The following is a 20,366-nucleotide window of genomic DNA, read 5'->3' on the forward strand; positions in this document are numbered from 1 at the left end:
TTAGATTATAAACTAAAGAGGCCGAAAAGGCAGGAACATTCAAAACAAATTAGGCCTCAAATTATACAATTTCATAACTAAGTCTGCAAATGTAATCTTGTGTTGCCTCTCCTCTCTGCTCGGGGCCACCGTGATATCTTCCTGGTGTTTTCAAGTGAGGTTCTGGATATTTATTCTGAAGACCATTCGCTCCGACTTCTTATGTCTTACCTCCCTTTGCCCACAAAGAAACCTCTTTCCCCCGGTCACGTAATGTTCCCTCTAAGACTATATCACTTTCCACACCTTTCCATTGCCAACACTTCCAGAGGTCTGTCACATTCTCTCTTCACAGATGTGCCCAACATGGTTCCTACCCCTCCACCTTCCACCCACTTCTAGAAAGAAATACACTTCTCACAGAACACTTCAAGTCCAGGCTTAGGGAAGCCACTTAGCTCCCAGAACCCATGGTAGATACAGTTGCAGGTAATCTGGGTTCTAACGAGCACAGCACAAATTCTTACCAACTTAGTCTTCATGAGCAGATGGGACGCAGTCCTCCTCCTAGCCGAATTGTTAGCAAAAAAATAATAGCAAAGCCTTTGCTTGGGGTCTTTTGGGACCAAACCACTTAATAGAATATCCCAGAGAACATTTTAATCCTTATAATTGAGGTATTTATCATCTAGAAATAGAGCCATTTCTATGTTGCCAGGTACCTTAGGCTATTTGAGCAAGACCTCAATGCTGGGGTGATTGCTATGAATGCTAAGCCAGTCACCTGGGTGAATAGCAAAATAAGATTTTAAACAATAGTCTGGGCAGGTTCTATGCAAAGGAGAAATTTGGCTTAACCCAAAAGAATAGATTTTTAATGGTGGAAACTATGGGTAGCATATTAGCAGCAGGTGAAAAATGTTGTGCGGGAGGCTTCTGCCTTCCAAGCATTCCTGTTTGTCTGCCTGTGATCCAGACCTTCAGAATTTGCTCTCATGTCCAGGTAGTTCGGTGCTGGTGGGAATATCTCAAGTAATGTTTAATATTTAGTAGTGAATAATTTACGCGTAGTTTTCTCAAACTTCCTTTGCTCCTTTGTTTATTCATTCATATAATCAGAAAATTATATGAACCAGAGATTCAAATATGAGATTATTACTTTTAAAGAGTTTACACTGTGTCAGAGAGAAAGACATTTTAGTGGGAAACAGCATACGATTAGTAAGCGCTATTGTTGAGTTATGTAAAAGGCCCCGTGGAACACAGAGATAAGAACCAGTTCTGCTTGAGGATCGTGGAACGCTCTGTGGAGGAGATTGTGTTTAAAGTTGCAGCTGGACACCTTCATTAAGAGGTGAGGTGAGAGGGGTGGCATGGGAGGAGGACATTTCAGGCAGGGGTGGGGTGACCTACCATCCTAGTTTGCTTGGGCCTGAGGGAATTCCTGGGGATCCAAGACTTTCACTGCTAAAACCAAAACAGTTCCCAAACAAACTCAGATGGTCAATCGCCTTAGAGAGGGGGAAATTTATGCTCAGCATGAGAATGGTTTGGCCCTTCCCATTTCTACAATAATGGTCTGTTCTATGTAGGTCAACGTCTCTTTTCTCTTTAGATACCTTTTTTTCTTGCCTAGCAAAAGTTTTACTTATTATGGGTTATTTACAGTAAGAGCTTTAAGATCCACTTTCTATAACACGTCACACCTCATTTGCTCTCCTAAACCAATGCAATGCCTCAATGAGTCCTCAAGCAGAAATGAAGAACTGAGATCTGTTCTTACCTCTTGCTTTTAGCTCCCCTTCTCTCTTTCTTGTGCCTCTTTCTTCTTTCTGCCGACTTCCTTCTCCTTCCCAGTCTCTGTCTCCTTCTCTTTCTTCAGCACCAAGTACCTTCTCTGTTTCTGAGGAAGCAGCAGAGGAGCCTATGTGATCCAGAAAACTTGTTCTTGGGTTCTGGAAGCAGAGATGCAGGAATGGACCAATAAGGCACTAAACAAACCCATTTAGAATCTCAAGAAAGAAATATCTAACAGCATAATCATAACAACAACAATTTGATTTCTTCAGAAGCACTCCAATAGCTTCACTGGCATTAGCTAATTTTGTGCAGTGAGGAGGTGCAATTCCCTCTAGCCTGGCAGATTCTGTTTGGTTATAGTATTTATAGTGGCTCCTTTTCAGAATCTGATTCTCTGCCCCTTTCTCCTAATGAATCTCCATGTTGGTGGAAATACATTTATATCTTCCCTCCTTTAAAAACGGAATATGAGACTAGAGACAGACGGTATCCTACCCCCAATCCTCCAGGTTCACATATGTAACATATCTCTGTATTGTGTATTCAGAGGCGCTTTCCCATCTCTATACCTAACAACCACATGAACAAGTAGAACTCTGGGTTCACAAGGAATAGAACCACACAGAAGTTTAAAAGCTTAAAGCAGAAGTGGGGGTCAACAGAAAAGCCTGCAGGTCCTTGAAAGTGGGGTTGTGAGCGCTGGGCCCATCAAGATGCCCTCAGCACACTGCACACCCAAAGGAAGAGCTCACTCTGTGTGTTGACTTCCTGACTGATGCATGTGCAGTGAGAAAGAATCAAACCAAAGACCAAGGAGTCTTTTATATATATACTTTTTAAAAAAATTATACTTTAAGTTCTAGGGTACATGTGCACAATGTGCAGGTTTGTTACATATGTATACATGTGCCATATTGGTTTCCTGCACCCATTAACTCGTCATTTACATTAGGTATTTCTCCTAATGCTATCCCTCCTCCAGCTCCCCAGCCCCTGACAGGCCCTGGCGTGTGATGTTCCCCACCCTGTGTCCAGGTGTTCTCATTGTTCAATTCCCACCTATGAGTGAGAACATGCGGTGTTTGGTTTTCTGTCCTTGTGATAGTTTGTTCAGAATGACGGTTTCCAACTTCATTCATGTCCCTACAAACGACATGAACTCATCCTTTTTTATGGCTGCATAGAATTCCATGGTGTATATGTGCCACATTTTCTTAATCCAGTCTATCATTGATGGACATTTGGGTTGGTTCCAAGTCTTTGCTATTGTGAATAGTGCCACAATAAACATACGTGTGCATGTGTCTTTATAGTAGCATGATTTATAATCCTTTGGGTATATACCCAGTAATGGGATTGCTGGGTCAAATGGTATTTCTAGTTCTAGATCCCTGAGGAATCGCCACACTGTCTTCCACAATGGTTGAACCAGTTTACAGTCCCACCAACAGTGTAAAAGCATCCCTATTTCTCCACATCCTCCCCATCATCTGTTGTTTCCTGACTTTTTAATGATCACCATTCTAACTGGTGTGAGATGGTATCTCATTGTGGTTTTGATTTGCATTTCTCTGATGACCAGTTATGATGAGCATTTTTTCATGTGTCTGTTGGCTGCATAAATGTCTTCTCTTGAGAAGCGTCTGTTCATACCCTTTGCCCACTTTTTGATGGGGTTGTTTGATTTTTTTTCTTGTAAATTTGTTTAAGTTCTTTGTAGATTCTGGATATTAGCCCTTTGTCAGATGGGTAGATTGCAAAAATTTTCTCCCATTCTGTAGGTTGCCTGTTCACTCTGATGGTAGTTTCTTTTGCTATGCAGAGGCTCTTTAGTTTAGTTAGATCCCATTTGTCAATTTTGGCTTTTGTTGCCATTGCTTTTGGTGTTTTAGTAATGAAATCCTTGTCTATGCCTATGTCCTGAATGGTATTGCCTAGGTTTTCTTCTAGGGTTTTTATGGTTTTAGGTCTAATATTTAAGTCTTTAGTCCATCTTGAATTAATTTTTGCATAAGGTGTAAGGAAGGGATCCAGTTTCAGCTTTCTACTATGGTTAGCCAGTTTTCCCAGCACCATTTATTAAATACGGAATCCTTTCCCCATTTCTTGTTTTTGTCAGGTTTGTCAAAGATCAGATGGCTGTAGATGTGTGGTGTTATTTCTGAGGCCTCTGTTCTGTTCCATTGGTCTATATCTCTGTTTTGGTACCAGTACCATGCTATTTTGGTTATCGTAGCCTTGGAGTATAGTTTGAAGTCAGGTAGCGTGATGCCTCCAGCTTTATTCTTTTCGCTTAGGATTGTCTTGGCAATGCGGGCTCTTTTTTGGTTCCATATGAACTTTAGTTTTTTCCAATTCTGTGAAGAAACTCATTGGTAGCTTGATGGGGTAGTCTAAAAATCACCTTGGGCAGTATGGCTATTTTCATGATATTGACTCTTCCTATCCATGAGCATGGAATGTTCTTCCATTTGTTTGTGTCCTCTTTTATTTCGTTGAGCAGTGGTTTGTAGTTCTCCTTGAAGAGGTCCTTCACATCCCTTGTAAGTTGTATTCCTAGGTATTTTATTCTCTTTGCAGCAATTGTGAATGGGAATTCATTCATGATTTGGCTTTCTGTCTGTTATTGGTGTATAAGAATGCTTGCGATTTTTGCACATTGATTTTGCATCCTGAGACTTTGCTGAAGTTGCTTATCAGCTTAAGGAGATTTTGGCCTGAGATGATGGGGTTTTCTAAATATACAATCGTGACATCTGCAAACAGAGGCAATTTGACTTCTTCTTTTCTTAATTGAATATCCTTTCTTTCTCTTGCCTGATCGCCCTGGCCAGAACTTCCAACACTATGTTGAACAGGAGTGGTGAGAGAGGGCATCCCTGTCTCATGCCAGTTTTCAAAGGGAATGCTTCCAGTTTTTGCCCATTCACTATGATATTGGCTGTGGGTCTGTCATAAATAGCTCTTATTTTGAGATACGTTCCATCAATACCTGGTTTATTGAGAATTTTTAGCATGAAGGGCTGTTGAATTTTGTTGAAGGCCTTTTCTGCATCTATTGAGATAATCATGTAGTTTTTGTCTACCAAAGACCAAGGATTCTAATTCTCCAACAAACAAAAATACAAACTGGGAGAATGTTGTCAGTGGCACTTCCTGCCCTACACTACCCGTTTTTATAATTATTTCCCATGACCCCAGTGTCCTATTGACTCTTCTTAATCCCCAATAGCCCAAAGCTGTGGTGCCCAAACAAAGCTTCTGTTTTCCAGGAAACAGCTGATATTCCCATTGTCGTATTCCTTATTTTTATTCTGTAAGATTGGGAGAGAGAATACAAGTAGGTAAAAGTTACAGGTTCTAGCATCAGACCTGTCCTCCACTCCTGGCTGTTGCTTACTACCTGTGTGACTTGGGCAAATCACTTCTTATCTCGGAGCCCTTTCCTTTATCTGTAGAATGAAGATAGCACAGATTACCTCAAAAGATTGCTGTGCAGTTTAGCTGGAATAAGACTGGAGACATGGGGGTCTTCAGGGACTCAGGCTGACTGAGCAGCCCCGTAACCACTTTTTTGAAGGTTACTGGTTGACTAAGCCAAAAGGAAAAGAGAGCTCTGAAGGATGTCTCATTAGCACTTTAAAGTGAATGGCAGGTTTGCTCATGTCTGATTGGCTAGAACTGGTCACATGGTATCTATCACTCAACCAGGAAGAGTTTGGGAAGTACAATTCTCACAGGTGCCAGGAAGGCACAAAGCTGGGAATATTTAGCAATTAGTACAGCATACAAAGTACCTAGCACCATGACTGGCATGTTCTTTGTGCCACTCCATGCCAGCTGTATTTTAGTTCAGATCTGTTATCTATAAAATGTTGTACATGTATTGTTTAATATATTCAAAAGTGTTAATTGCTGGTAATTGATATATTACATCCTCCCTTTCAGAAGTTCCTACAGCTTAATAGAAAATTCCTGGAGTGACTCAGCTCTCAGTTAGTAACTCAGTGAGTGGAAATATTTGGAGGATTTCCTGAAGGAGGTAGAATTTGAACTGGATTTGGATGTTTGCATAGCATCTCAGTAACAAGCTATCAAGTAGGACTTCTGACCCATGGCACGGAGTGCCTGAGTTCTTTGCTTTGCACATGCAATTTATTTATTTATGATTTGCCCATTTCTTTATTCATTTAGTTATTCATTAAATGTTTACCAAACGTTTATATGTGCCAGGCACTGGAGATATTAGCATGGAAGAAGGCAAAGATGTTTCTCTTTGTGAAGCTTGCATTTTAGTAGGAGAAGACACTAAACCAAAAAAAAAAAAAAAAAAAAAAAAAAAAAAAAGTAAATATAGTAATAGTATAGTAGGTGGTGAAATGGTTACCAGTGAATGAAGCAGAGTAGGGAGTAGACATGCCAGGGTTACAGAGAGTGGGAGGGTGTTGCTATTTTGTTGGGGGTGGTCAGAAAAGCAATTGAAGGGGCAGGCTCTTTGCAAATCTAAGAGGGGAGCATTCAGACAGAGGGACCAGCAAGGGCCACTGCTCTGAGGAGAGAGTCTTCTGGACCTATTTGGGGAAAGAGTGAAATGGTGGAAAGAACAGAAACTAGGAGCTGGGTCATTATCAGAGTTTTAATCTTGGCTCCGTTGTTGATTTGCTGCTGTACTTGGAGCTAGCAATAAATAAATTGGTTGCGAGGATCCACTGGGAGCTAGGCTGCCTGGGTTTGAATCCCAGCTCTGCCCTTTACTAACTGGGTAAGTGGGGTGAGTTACTTCTCTCTCCAAGTTTCAACTCCTCCATCTGTACATGGGGTGGGGATCCTCACACTTCATGCAGTCTTCGGGAGAATTGAGTGAATCCACACAGAGCATTGAAACCAGGCCTTGACGTGCTGTGAGCCATCTCTGATGTTAGCTATTGCTATTAGAGCAAGTTATTTCCCCTCTTTGGGATTTAATATCATCGTCCAGCGATTGTGAGCTTTGGAGACATGGTCTCTTTAGCTTCTCTCAGGAAGTCTGAGGCTAATTTATATGTTATTCTGTGGACCATTTGCTTGTCATTTGCTCTCTCCTCAGGAACTGTGTTTTTTCACAGTCCTCATGCTGGATTTAGCTTCTTTCCAGTGAAGCCGAGCATGGGGTACTTCATTTGTCTTTGCTAGACTTCCACTTCTCTCTGCCTCATTGGTGGGCTTTATTCCTTCCTGGAACTTTGCACATCACTTCAGTACATTTTGTTGATTAAAAACATTCTCTCCACAAACTTCAATACACTGGCAAAGGATCTCTGTAGCTGAAACTTTAAAACATGAAACTGCAGGCTGCTTTCTGTTTGGAGACTGAGCATCTGGGAAAGATGCCATTTGAACTGAGGGTGCACCAAGTCATAGACACTCTTGGATGGCCCTTCCTGCAACATAGTCACAAATGCCAACAAGCATCTTACTGCTCTAGCCACGTGCTGTGGTTGCTAATCATATAAAGTAGTACATTTGAGAACCCATCCTATCCTTGGTCTGAACGTTTGTGTCCCCCCAAAATTTACACATTGAAATCCTAAACACCAAGGTGATGATATTAGGAGGTTGAGCCTTTGGGAGGTGATTTGGTCTTGAGGGTAGAGCCCACATGAATGGGATGAGTGCCCTTATAAAAGGGGCGTAAGGGAGCTTGTTTATCTTTTCTGACATGTGAGGTTACAGTGAGAAGATAGGATCTATGAGGAAACGGGCTATCATTTGACATTGAACCTTGGTCTCCAGATTGTGAGAAAGGTTTTTTTTTTTTTTTTTTCTTATCAGCCACTTGATATGGTATTCTGTTGTGGCAGCTCAGACACAGTCCTGTGTCTTTAGAACTCAGGTACATGGTACGCTCCATCAATGCTCATGACCATTTGGTACTCACGCTGGAGTGTGGGGGTTCAGAATGAACAACTGAGACCAGCCGTGCAGCATCTGTCCTCTTTCTGTGAACAGTGCCATTCTGTATGTGACATGGACTCTTAGCTTTAGACCCTACAGATCACGGTGCCGTGTCTTTCACAGAATGAGTGTGCTCAGTACTAGTGATACTAAGCTGGGCGATAAACCCTGCTAGGCCCCAGAGAGGGCGGCCTGCATGGAGTGGAGAGTGTGTGGCCCAGGTGAAGCAGCCCAGACAGAAGTGCCAGCACCACCATCCCCGAATTGGGTGACCTCAGCCATGCACCTGAGCTCTGGGCCTCATCTTTCCCATCTATACCATGTGGGCATGTAGCTTTGTTTTGACAAATAAATGACAATATATGCTTTCAGAAACTGGCGGCTAGTAATCTTATGTAAAGAATGTGTGTATTTATCTTGCCAAATAAATATATGGTTGCTCTTCAATTTCAGATCATGACAAGTCGATATCATAATGAATTTGGTGTATTTCTTGGTCAGGGAAGAAGGAGAGAGAAAAAACCCAGTGCCTAGTGATGACGCCAAGTCAAGGTAAAACCTGGCCAAGGGTGGACCTGGCTCCAGTGTCTCTTCCAGTTCTCCTTCACCCTGGGGATTACTCATTCATCTCTATGAATGCAGATTTATGGACCTATAAATGAATGTATGTGTTAGGGCCACCATTGCTTGTTGTAACTCCACAAAGCATGTTGATCACAAAACCCATAGAGGGCCATGGAGGCCCAGCCTGCAACCCAGCCCATCTGCTCCCTGCATCCTCATCCACTGCCTTCCTTACCACCACCCACCCACATGCCAGCACTGCCGCGCTGCCTCTGCTCCGGCCGTCGCCTGGCCTACACTGCCTTTTCCTCATCTTTCCCAAGGCGACGCCTAACACCTAAAACTGCCTAGAACCACCAGGAAGGCTTCGCTGGCCCAGCCCTGCCAGCCCGGCTTCCCCAGGCGGGGGGAAGTCCTTCTTCTGGGGGCTGCTGTGTGCACCTCTGTGCCGCCACGTCTCTCCTCACACGGTGACTTTCTGATGATGCGCCTGCCTCCCCTTTCCATTCACCAGGACAGGGCTTTGTCTTTTCATTCCTGAATCCAAAGCTCACCTGCCACCAGAGAGTGTGTGAATTTCCGCTGAGCACACGGAAGGCCTAGGAAGCTGGGGGGGAGGAAGAGTGAATGACTTCCTTCAAGGCCTCCGGGCAAAGCAGCAGAGCAGCGGGAATCGGAGCCGGAGGAGGCTGGCTCCTCACCCAGAGCCCTCCCTTGAGTCAGGTGGCTCTTCTCTCCCATACCCCGCGTCCGGCGCTTGGCTTTGCTCCCCGGAGTGGGTGGCACCGCGTGGCCGCCACAGGCACAGCATCGCCTCTAGGTATCACCCTCCGCACCCAGGGACATCCCCATCCCGGTGTTCACAGCTTTGCCTTTCTTGATGGCTAAAGCAACAGCGCCACCTTCCGGCCTCAAGGCCACGGGTGTGGCCAGACCTGGGAGCCCTTGGGCGCCCTCTTGTGGAATTTCAGAAGTTGGGCTGCAGAAATGACTCCGTTATCCCCAACTGACCACGAGGACCGCTGGGCACTTCCACCTCTGAGGTTTGAGTGGTTCAGTGGGCCTGTGCAGGGAAACCCAGCCTAGAAAGCAAGTCTTTACAGCTACCTTGGCGTAGAAGACCAGGCATGTGAGGTCATAAGTTGTCAGGCACAGGTGACATATCATGATTCTTGGAGACAAAATGTCCAGAAAGCTCCTCTAGGCAGCAAATAAAGAAGTTGTGGAAAGGAACCGTGGAGAAAAGAGAGGTGAAGGGAAAAGAAAGGGAATGTTATTCTGACCCACATGCCTCACTGCTAGGGTTGAAGTCACTAAAAAGGCCATTTAGGAAGAGCAGGCTGGAGTTGACAGCCTTTCCCCAGGAGTCCCCTGGTGTTTCCAGGTCCCCCAGTTTGAAGCACTCAGGAACACACTCAGCCCCTGAATCTTCACTCAGCTCCGTGGTGTTACTGGCAATCGTTGGATGTCCCTGGCTGGGGCTCAGCCTCGGCTCCTGTGTCAGCCACATAAGAATCTCAGCATCTTGGGAACGTGAGCTCAACTTGAAATACACTTCCCTGAAAGGATTACTTTGTTTTGGGACAAGGCTCATATCAATCTGTCCTGCCAAGAGATTACTGCTGTTAAACTGTTGGTTTTCATTGCTGTCAAACATAATCTTACAAGGAGAGAGAGGGGCAATCACTCTCAATGCCCAGCTACAAGACGACTTTTGACTGGGCAGGACTTTTCCTGGCACTCTCTGGAGAATAAAAAAGGAATATGTAGAATGACTGTTGTGTGATTAATGTTTACACCCACAGTGCGGCTGAGCCATTCCTAGGGGTGCACTGAGTGGGACCCCTCCACCAGCAATGACCCTGCTGGCATTTCGCAGGTGCCTGGGGAGAAGGCCCATTGAAGACCTGGGGCTGAAAGGGCAGCTCAGCTTTGCACATATGCTTGGATTTCTTCTCTGTTCCAAGGCAGACAGTCCTCAGGGTTCGGCCCAACACAGTAAGGATGGGAAGAATAAAGAAACAATGTTCCAACAGTATTTCTGCAGCTCTAAGCTTCTAAAGGGATGCTGGACCAACTAGCATAGATGCTTCCTTTTCTGTAATGCCTCGAAAAACACTTGGGAGTGTGAAGGAGTGAAATTTTATGCTATTGGCCTTGTTCTCGTTTGCTTTTATAAAATTATTCTAATGCAAAACCTACAGAAAATTGGTAACTCAGAATCTCGCCAGATGAACTGTTACATCGGACTATGCTCTAGGAAGAAGTATTAGAAATCAAAGATATTAACTTTCCAAGTGTTCATTTCCATCTGAGTCCCTCTCTGGGACTCAGTTTCCTACTCTGTACAATTGGGAAGGTGACCTACTTTCAAGGACCTTTATAGTTCAAATACTCTTCGGTTCTGTGAAAACAAGCCTTATATCATCCTGTGGTGGGCTGCATGTCACATTATCACACAGAGTGGTCCTTGATTTACAGAAAAATATTCATTTGCTCATTCATTCACCTATCCACTCATTCAACAAATAGTGAGCACCTACGATATTCCTCACATTGCTGAAGGCAGAGCTGTAGGGTGAGCTGTGAATAAAGCAAGGTGTTGGCCCTCATGGGGCTTGCATTCTTATGGGAACCACACACAATGAAAGATTTAAACATATATAGTGTAACCTGAAGTGATGTAAGCCAGGCACAGAAAGACAAACACTGCATGGTCTCACTTAAATGTGAACTCTAAAGAGCTGGATTCACAGAACCACCGAGTAAAACGGTGGCTGACAGGCTGAAGGGTTGGAGGATTGGGGAGATGCTGGTCAAAGGACACAAAATTTCAGTTCGACAGGAGGAATAAGTTCAAGAGACCTATTGTACAACATGGTGATTACAGTTAACAATATATTGTATATTTGAAAATTGCTCAGAGAGATTTTAAGTGTTCTCACCACAAAAAATGATGTGAGATAAAACATATGTTAAATAACTTGATTTAGCCATTCCATAATGTATACATATATCAAAATGTCATGTTGTACCCAATAAATCTATACAGTTTTGTCAATTAAAACAATTAAATGTAGCGTAATGTAATATAGTATAACAACAGAAAATAAATCAATAGTAAGTGCTATGAAGAAAAATCAGCAGGATAGGCATTACAGGATAAGGAATGCTATTTTTTAGACAGGGTGGTCAGGAAAGCCTGAGAAGGTGGCATTTGTGTAGAGACACTGGAGTAGGGGAGTGAACCATGCCAGGTAGAGGAAAGAGCAAATGAGAGGCTTCACATTCAGGCATGTGCTTGGTGTGTAAGGACACTGGGAGACGGGGGAACGAGGCTGTATTCTTGGATGTGGTCTTAGGTTTTGATTCTAAGATGCCTTCAGAGTTTAAGAGCATTCTCAAGAGTCAGTGTTGTGTGCAAGGCTCATTGCTAGGCTCTGGGAGTACCCAAAGATAAAACACAGTCTGTGCTAGAGGACACTCCTAAGGGACACGCACTCATCTACACAAGAGAAGGTACTGATGGTGGAAGGAGGTGTGTGCCAAGAATCCAATGCATGGCGCAGATACTGGTTCTGAAGGAGCTCCAGAAATGGGGACTCAGGCACTCAGAGATGCCTGGGCGAGCAGGGGGAGTTTAATGTGGACCTTGAGCAAAGGACCAGGCAAAATGAGAGAGGCAGACTGTTTAGGCAAGGAAAGAGCGAGCAGAGGGAGTCGGCAGGGGTGGGCATGGCCTAATTGGCAATGGCTTGGTTGGAACAAAAGCATCTCACAGAAAAGCCATGGGAAATAAGGGGTGTGAAGAGGCTAATCAAGAAGGAAGGAAGTGGCCTGATTCCTCAAGGCTGGATAAGAAGGTGCTCCTCTGAATTCAAATGAGATTTCATGATCAACTTGGTTAGGACTTTGATGCTATTACTCTAGGAAAGGGTTAATGGTTTCCCCTTGAGGTCTCATTCTCTAAGCGCTGAAAGGGCTGTTTACCTCACAGGCCACTAGGCCCCACCTGCCCCAGAGGCCCAGTTAAGGAAGGATGGCTTCCAGCGCTGCCTCCAGGGTGGAGCCTTCTCATGTGAATGGCTGCTGTCTGCACTCTGCCAAAGCCCTCCAGGTGCTCAAGGGCCCTGTGACCAGGAATCACCTTTCTGAAAACCAACTGGACTGGCCCAGAAGTAAGCCCATCTCCATCCCAGCCTCTGTCTTCCTGTCCCTACTCCTGAGCATGAAGATGTGCAAGACCCTAACTTACTGGAGCACGGCTTGGAGCCTGGGGCATCAGACCCTGTGTCCACTGAGAACTGTGGATGTGGAATATGCCCAGGGCTGCATTCTGAGCTGTGCCTGCCAGCCACACACTGGTGCCCGACTGCTGCACCATCTATGAGATAATGTCTCTCCATTTTGGGATTGTGACATAGTTACATCAGACCTCAATGGCCAGTGCTTGCATTCCAGGCCTGAGATCAGTGTGACAGCAGAGAAACCTGAGCTGCGAGGGACATTCTCAGGCTCAAAAATCACAAACCCGACAGGGAAAGGAATTTGATCAGAAAACGACACCATTTAGGTTATTTTAATGCCTGGATTTGAGCTGCCCTTTAAGCAGAGCCCCTTCTGTCGCAGGACTTTATTACCAAGTGACCCCAGCAGATGACTTTCACTTGTTTTTAACTGTAGAACAAGGTCATGTTTGGTTCAGGCACACTACATGGAGTGGACTTTGGGTGACAGGGTAAGCCCTGGCTCAGGCCTGTTTTTCCATGCACACAGCATGCAGGTTGACAAGGCAGAAGCCAGGTTCTGAGGCTTTGTAGCAAACGACCTCCTCTGGGTGCAGAGAGAACTTCTTTCACTCTTGCACGTACAGCTCCTAAAACTTCTACCTTTACTGAGGCACTGTACTGTTGAATGCCACCTAGGCATTCTTTGATCATCTGAAACTTGCAACTAAGAGATGGGAAGAGACAACTGTTAACCACTTAGAGGTGACCATTAGTGCATCAAACAGTCAATCAATTTATGAATCAAGAAACATTTGTATATCTATTTACGAAGCATTTTTGATGTGCAGGAGAGAGTACAAACCAACATACAACATAGTCTTCATTCTTAAAAAGTACCTAATAAAGGTATGGAAAACAAGATTTGTACTCAGAGAACTCTAAGACAAATGGTCAAATATTCAAATGGCCTGGCACTAGTGGTAATTCCAGTGGACAAACAGCATGAGAAAAGGCTGGGAGACAGTAATAAATATGTGCCCACTGCAGTGAGTTACCCAATCAAGCCATTTTCTCTCCTTAAGATGGCAGATTAGAAGACCCCCTTCCCCAGAAGAGTGGGAGCGTCTGCCTTCAGGCCGTCAGTGATATTAAATAAGAGTGCTTGGTTTATAAATTTTAAAAACGTAAGGTTTGACATTCTGCCGAAAGCAACGGAGGGCAGCGTGGTTTAACAGCAAAAGGACTGAACAGAGTGCCAGGAGCCCTTAGCTCTAGACTTACTGAACAGAAAGACCTTGGGTGAACTTTTCATTGAAGCACTGAAGGCTTTAGGTTCACACCTGTATACAAAGGATAGTCCTGGTGTAGGGCAGCAGAAATGCCACTGAGCTAGAAGTTGGAAGACCCAGGTCCTGGCTTTGCTAATAATAATGACATTTATCATGCACTGTGTGCTAGAGGTTGTTCTTAAATATATTAGCTCATTTAGCTCCCTTGCCCACCCAATCTCTGTGAGGAAAGCACTACTCTTATGAGCATTTAATGGACAAGAAAAACTAAGTCACAGAAGTGTGAAATAACTTTCCTAAGGACACAGAGCTAACTACTGGCAGAGCTGGGATTCTACCTGGTTGGTTGTCAGCATAGCCCATGTTCTTAATCCCTGTGCTGCTGCCTCCCAATAAACTGGGTGAGTGATCTTGGGCAGAAGAACAAATTCTCTGCATTTCAGTTTCCTCTTCAGCAAAATGAGGACATGAGTATTAATAACTTGCCAAATTACCTTAAACAGTGATTGTCAAGATCTAAATAAGACATTGGAAATGAAATACTTTGTGATATAAAAAGTCCTATACATGTGTGAAGTCTGTTCCTCAGAGCAATGATGAAAAGATGAAATGAGATGGCTGATGGGAAACGCTGTGGGACATGAACATAAGAGTGTGACTTGGATGATCAGTGCCACCACCATCCTGGGAAAGGCTAACTGGTGGTGAGCAGGCTCTTGGACTCCATGAAAATTTAAGGATGCAGCTTCTTTTACATATCTCTATAGTATCTTTAGTCAACTTGATTTTGGCAGGTTTAAAGAGGAAAAATGAAGGATAGGAAGTTTTTATCCTAGAAGCCTAGAGAAAGTCAAGTATATTCCTTTCAAGAAGAGAATCCCAAGGTTTCTTTCCTTTCTTCCTTCCTTAAATTGAGACCCAAATGAGGTGAAAGAAATCTCTACTGAGATGAGATTCATTTTTAGGAGAAACATGGAGACCATCATCGTTGTTCCGGAATCTGGCCATGCACTAAGAGACAGCTTCCGCTCCCTATCTGATATTACCAAGCTGGACAGCGACTTTTCTATGATCCAGTTCAACTTCTTTGTACGGAAGAAACTGAGGTCCAGGGAAGTGAAGAGATTGGTCCGAGATCACTAGAACCCATGACTACCAGGCAGTTCTTCTGAGGCCAGGCAAATGTGTGTTCCTCCCCATTTCACTGCCTTTCTTTTGGGTGGGTTTCGGGTGAGGGAAATTTTTATGAGAACCCACATCATAATCCTGTGACAATTCCAAAGAACAAAATGATTAAAAAAAAAAAATCTCTTCTCTGAAATGGCTCCATCTCTGCCTTCCTATTGCCTGAAGAGTTAGACACAATCTGGCTGAGTCTCAAAGATACTCTGAATCACCTTTTTCTTGTGGTAAGAAGGTGCTTCCAGAAGGCTGATTTTTCCCTTTTCATGCCTTCCCTTTTCACGTACTGGGGGCACAGACTCTCTCCTACTGACAGGAAGAGAATTAGCCTCCTTTGGTGTTACTGCTCCTTCCCACTTTAGCTCAGCATTATACACACAAAACGGGTGGGTGTGGAGCCCTTTCACCAGGGACTGGGTTGCAGAGTCTGTTAGTGGAAAAAAAACAACACCCTTTCTGAGCCCAGAATTCATCAGATTTTTTTCCTGTGGCGATACGGAGGCCCCTTCACCCTGGCAACCAAGAGGCTACAGCTGGATATGTGCTTATGAGATGGGTCATAGTTAAGAGCTGCCAGCCTGGGGTCTGTTTCTGGGACATTTCCACCTTAGATTAGACAGGCATTGGAGTCAGGAGCTAGCTGGTTACTGTAGCAACAGGCCTTCAAAGCTTCACATTTCAGATGGGAGCTGCTATGCTATGAAACTTGCTCAGGACATCCTTTTTCTCAGTTTGAGGTTAAGTACTCCCCCACCCCCCACCCCCAGTATATTTTCACAGCAGAGAGGAGGTCTGGAGGAGACAAGAGCCTAAGGCTTCACCCTTGCTCACTTGGAACTAGGCATTCTTGCTGTCATCTGGTTTAGTCAAGGGGGTTGTGAGGGGTGTGGGCTCCACTGTGAGTGTAGAAAAGATAGAAAATTGCCAGATGGGGATGAGGATTCCAAGCCTATCGGGAGGAAAGAAATATGTTACTCACTGCCACAAGAAGGTTGCCAACTTCATTTATGGCTCAGCAACCACTTGCAGGCAAAATCTGTTACATGCCTGTCACTAGGCTATGCACCCGAGGATGGAGGCACTAGATGAGGCTTACGAGATAGAGTAGATAAGGAGAAAATTGTCTGCCATGGTATATGCTGGAAAAACTCTGGGAAACAAGACAATCTGCCTCCAAGGGATTAACAGTCCAGTAGGGAAGACAGACCAACAGGCAAACGCTAAGGGCAGGTTAGAAAGAAGCTTGACTAGTGTAGGTGCTTCAAAATGAAGACAGCTGTTTACGTCTCAATCAAGTTGTGTGGGTCCAGCCAATTTAAGATAAGCTTTGTTTAATTACATTTTATGTTTGAAAAGGAAACTTCATTACATTGCCTATCAGTGCAGGTGAGTAAAAAGGCACATGGAACTATATGAACAGATGCCATCAACAGGTTTTTGCTTTTACTTACCATCTTTCCCATTTCAGCATTAATTACTCAGTATTTTCTCATCAGTTTCAGAAACTTTCTCATGGATAAACCTGTAGAGGGATTTGGGGAGAGGAAGCTTTATCAGGATCTCTGGGGGCTATTTTATATTTTCCAATGTCTGAACTGTTTTTACAACAGATTTTCCACAGAAAGTTCAAGGGACTAAACTTTCTGAGTCTCAGAAGCTGGGACTTAAAACCAGGGGAAGAGATGTGAATGGCTAAACTTTCTAGTTGTGTGAATAGTTTGCAACATATAAAGAATTGGTCAAAATGTTGATTCTTAGGGTCGGTGGTTATTCTGACTTCACAGAAGAGAATATTTGGCCAACTTCCCTCACACAATATCAATTGTGGAATCAAGTACAGGGAATATGATGCATTTAAGGCTCACATATGGCCTTAAGTTGGTGTCCATATTGATTAAACTATCAAAAAGACAATTAGATTAGTGGGGTAGCCAAGTCACCTACAAAGACTGATGAGCTGATATAGAAAAAAAAAAAAAAAGGAATAAAGAAAAAGCAATTTTGAAGTTCTGTGAGAACAGGAGAAATGACAGATATAAGAGTTTTTTGAGAAAGTTTCTTCTCTGTTGCTATTTAGTTTTGTTTTTAACAAAGGAGTTTCAGAAATGAACATAGAGATGTAATTGGGTGAGGCTGCCTGCTAGATGAAGAAAATTTCTATCACTTGGGAAAAATCCACAGAAATCCTAATCCTATTAAAAACTTAAGTCATTCCACCCCAAGAGTACTCTTTCTTCCATGTCCAAAACCATACGTGGAGCTTGCTTGTGTTTCAATACAAGCTCTTGCCTCAGTCCTCTCCAGATTTCGAATAGGAGGTATATAACCCTGCTCTTCAGCAGAAAGACTGCAGCTATTCCTGCTGCATCCACATATGCATGCTTACTTCCCTTTGATCTGTGGCGATGAGCTCTGGCGCTGCAAATGTCATATGCCATCCACAAACCCACATGGATGCAGGGTACACACCTGAACAGGGGGTAGCCTCTGATGAAAACATTTGAGCAACAGATTTCTTTGTCTCATCCAAATAGATTCACTGAAAAGGAAACTTTTTGGGTCCCCACCCACATGCAAGATGTACAAAACTGTCTGGGGCAGGTCTGGTACAAATTAGCCAGTGCCCTCCACTGAAATAAGTGGTTAATCTCAAAGAGGTTTACAGTGGTTTCTCCACGTATCTTCACCCTTCAAGCCTTACCTGCAAGCATTTCCATAAAAGTCACCAGCACACTATCTTTGGGATGTGGAAGGTCGGGAGAAAGGAATAAACGAAATGAAAGGAACAGTATCAAGATCCAGACTTATTCACAAATTTTGCCTCTTAAATAAACAATCTTTAATTAAGTAAACTTTAATATTTATTTTGTACCTATCATGCACTAGGTATATACATATAGTTGGGGGGCATAAGGACATAATAGGACTAAAAAAGATAAAAGTTATGTTTGTTGCCCTTCAAGAATTATAATCTCTTACTGAGGACTTCATATACATGCACATTTACTAGAGAGGCAGTGTAAATAACTAAAAAGAAAGTGGGGAGAGTTTTGGCTGGTGCAATAAGACAGTGCTTCTTGAAAAGGGAACTTGAATTGGTCCTTATGGGCAGAGGTAGCCTACCTGCCCAGCCGGAGGAGAGCAGGTAATCTACCACGTGGAAGGAAGGGCATGAACAAAAAAAATGAAAGCAGGAAGGAACATGGTGGTTTGGGCAGAATAAAAAATCCCTAGATTTTTGTGGAACTTTCTCATCTAACCTCCTGCCTAAATCATCTATAATACATTCTGTCCCCAAGAAAATGTTCTATTGCCAACCAAGCCCATATGATTCTCCTAGAGATGCACAAGTCCTTAATGAAAGCTGCCCTTGCTATTCTTGAATAAGCCACTTGCATTTATAGATAACAGAGGGTCAACTTTATAAAGTGGCAAGGAACTGGCCTGCCGTCAGCTCACTGAATTTGGATTCTATGCAAGCTGCATGTGTAAAGGAGGTAAACTCCAAAAGTGTTTTTCCTTCCTTAATAAGGTCTATTCTCCTTAGTGTCAAGGCATGAAAAGCAGGTATTTCATATCAACATTCATGGTTAATCTTTTTGATAGTTTCAGGAGTAGAATGATTCTTCACCCAGGGGTGCGGGCAAAAGGGCTGATTACCTATGCTCACAAGTCACCACATCCAGTTGAACACAGTATAAACAAATCATTGCTTTTGTTGATATCTGAGTCCTTTTGTCTGCAATCAGGGACTTCTGTGTTTATCGAGCTAGGTCTTTACTCTCATGGGTTAATCAAAGTTTCTGGAAGTAATCACAGTCAACTCTGCTTGTAACAGGGTGCAGCATGGAACATAAGGTGGGAAAAAAGACAAAAGTGTGGATGACTCATACATTATTCACAAACTTACCTTCTTAATCACTACAACATTTTAATATTAAAATTAGCTTATACTTCCTAAACAAACACTGGTGACAAAGGGATGGGGTTAAAAGGAGCAGATAATGTCACTTCAAGAAATGTTTTCTAAGTTTGGATCTTGATACTGTTACCTTCGTTTTGTTTTTTTAATTCTTCCCTCCTAACCTTCTGCATCCCAGAGATGGTGCGGTGGTGGCTTTCATGGACGCGCTTGCAGGTAAGGCTTAGAGAGTAAAGACAGGTGGAGAAACCAGGTTTTGTCAAGCTGGTGAAGAGACATCAGAGCCAGGAGTAATTCTCTGCAGCCTGTCACATGCTTGTTTCTGCCTCCAAGAAAGCAGAGTTAAAATGGACTTTCAGACCAGAGACAGGTGAGGATGACAGGGAGGCAGTGCAAAGGCTCCACAAGTCTGAAAATAGCATCGTGTGTCTGCCAAGGTGACTGTGGGTGCCCAAATTTCCCCTACCACTTCACGGTGGCCTTGGCTTTACAGACTGTTGCCACCAAGTCACAGAAGGAAAAAGATTCTGATGATTTTCACTTGTTTCATGCTTGATAATTAAAACATTCTTCTGGATTTCCTTTTTTTTTTTTTTTCTCTTAAACCAGTCAATGTTGTCTTTGTGTAACATGAAATATCAGGCAAGTCTTAGGATGTGGACATCATGTTTGGGGCAATGTCTCCCTCACCGCCTCTCTCATCCTTTATACCATAAAAGAGTGATGGCAATAGGCTAGCTGAAATTCACCCTCTGATGGTTTCATTTTCTTGTCTACAAAGGCAGGTGAGCCCTGCGATTTCTGGCACTTCCAGTGGAAAGGAGGCAGAGGGGCCAAGTTATGGCAAAGTGCGCCCAGTTAGGCCTTCAACTACAAAAGTATCATGGTTTCCCTTCCTCCCCAGTTACCATTCTTTCCCTGGTTCCCATTCCCTTCCACATCCAGCAGCGTGGGCTAACCTTCCTCTCCTCATCTTGGGAAAACACATCTTGCTCCGGTGCAAAGTTAGATTGGACAAACAGCCGGTGTGGAGGGAGCTGTGGGAGGTATGGTTTGCCAGGACAGCTTGGCTGAATGGGTTCCTGCAACAAGGCATCTCCAAATGCTCCCTACCCCTCAAACAGCAGAGGAGGGTGATAATCATGCTCTCGACATTTTTAGAGCATAGCACTTACACTTTTACTAGGCCTTACTCCGGACGTATTGAATCAAAATTTGCATTTTAAACTGATCCTACGTGAATCACACAAACATTAAAATTTGGTAAGCAGTATTCTAACTCACTAGACCTCAGGTCCACAAACTATGCTTCATGAGACAAATCTGGTCAGCTGACTATTTTTGTAAATCAAGTTTTACTGGAACACAGCCACACTTGTTTATGACTTGTCTACGACTGTTTTTATACTACAATGGAAAAGCTGAGTAGTTACAATGGAGACCACACTGCTGCAAAACCTAACATGT

At 43.5% G+C, this 20,366-nt stretch overlaps 1 protein-coding gene across 5 annotated transcripts in view; it reads right to left on the reverse strand.

Moving 5' to 3' along the window:
* LOC144334499 (uncharacterized) overlaps positions 1-19,483 on the reverse strand; it is a 68,887-nt gene extending 49,404 nt beyond the window's left edge. For 3 of the 5 annotated variants that reach the window (XM_077964703.1, XM_077964704.1, XM_077964705.1), the window contains exons 1-2: positions 16,429-19,483; positions 1,763-1,934 (exon numbers count right to left, since the gene is read on the reverse strand). In XM_077964703.1, the coding sequence (XP_077820829.1) occupies positions 1,763-1,934; positions 16,429-16,440 (184 nt within the window). In that variant the 5' untranslated portion in view covers positions 16,441-19,483. The remainder of the gene's footprint in view (positions 1-1,762; positions 1,935-16,428) is intronic. The other 2 variants (XR_013404435.1, XM_077964702.1) reach the window with 1 other exon arrangement.
* Between the last annotated feature and the right edge of the window lie 883 nt (positions 19,484-20,366).

This window comes from Macaca mulatta, chromosome 14 (assembly GCF_049350105.2).
Source record: "Macaca mulatta isolate MMU2019108-1 chromosome 14, T2T-MMU8v2.0, whole genome shotgun sequence".
In the NCBI taxonomy this organism is placed as follows: Eukaryota; Metazoa; Chordata; class Mammalia; order Primates; family Cercopithecidae; genus Macaca; species Macaca mulatta.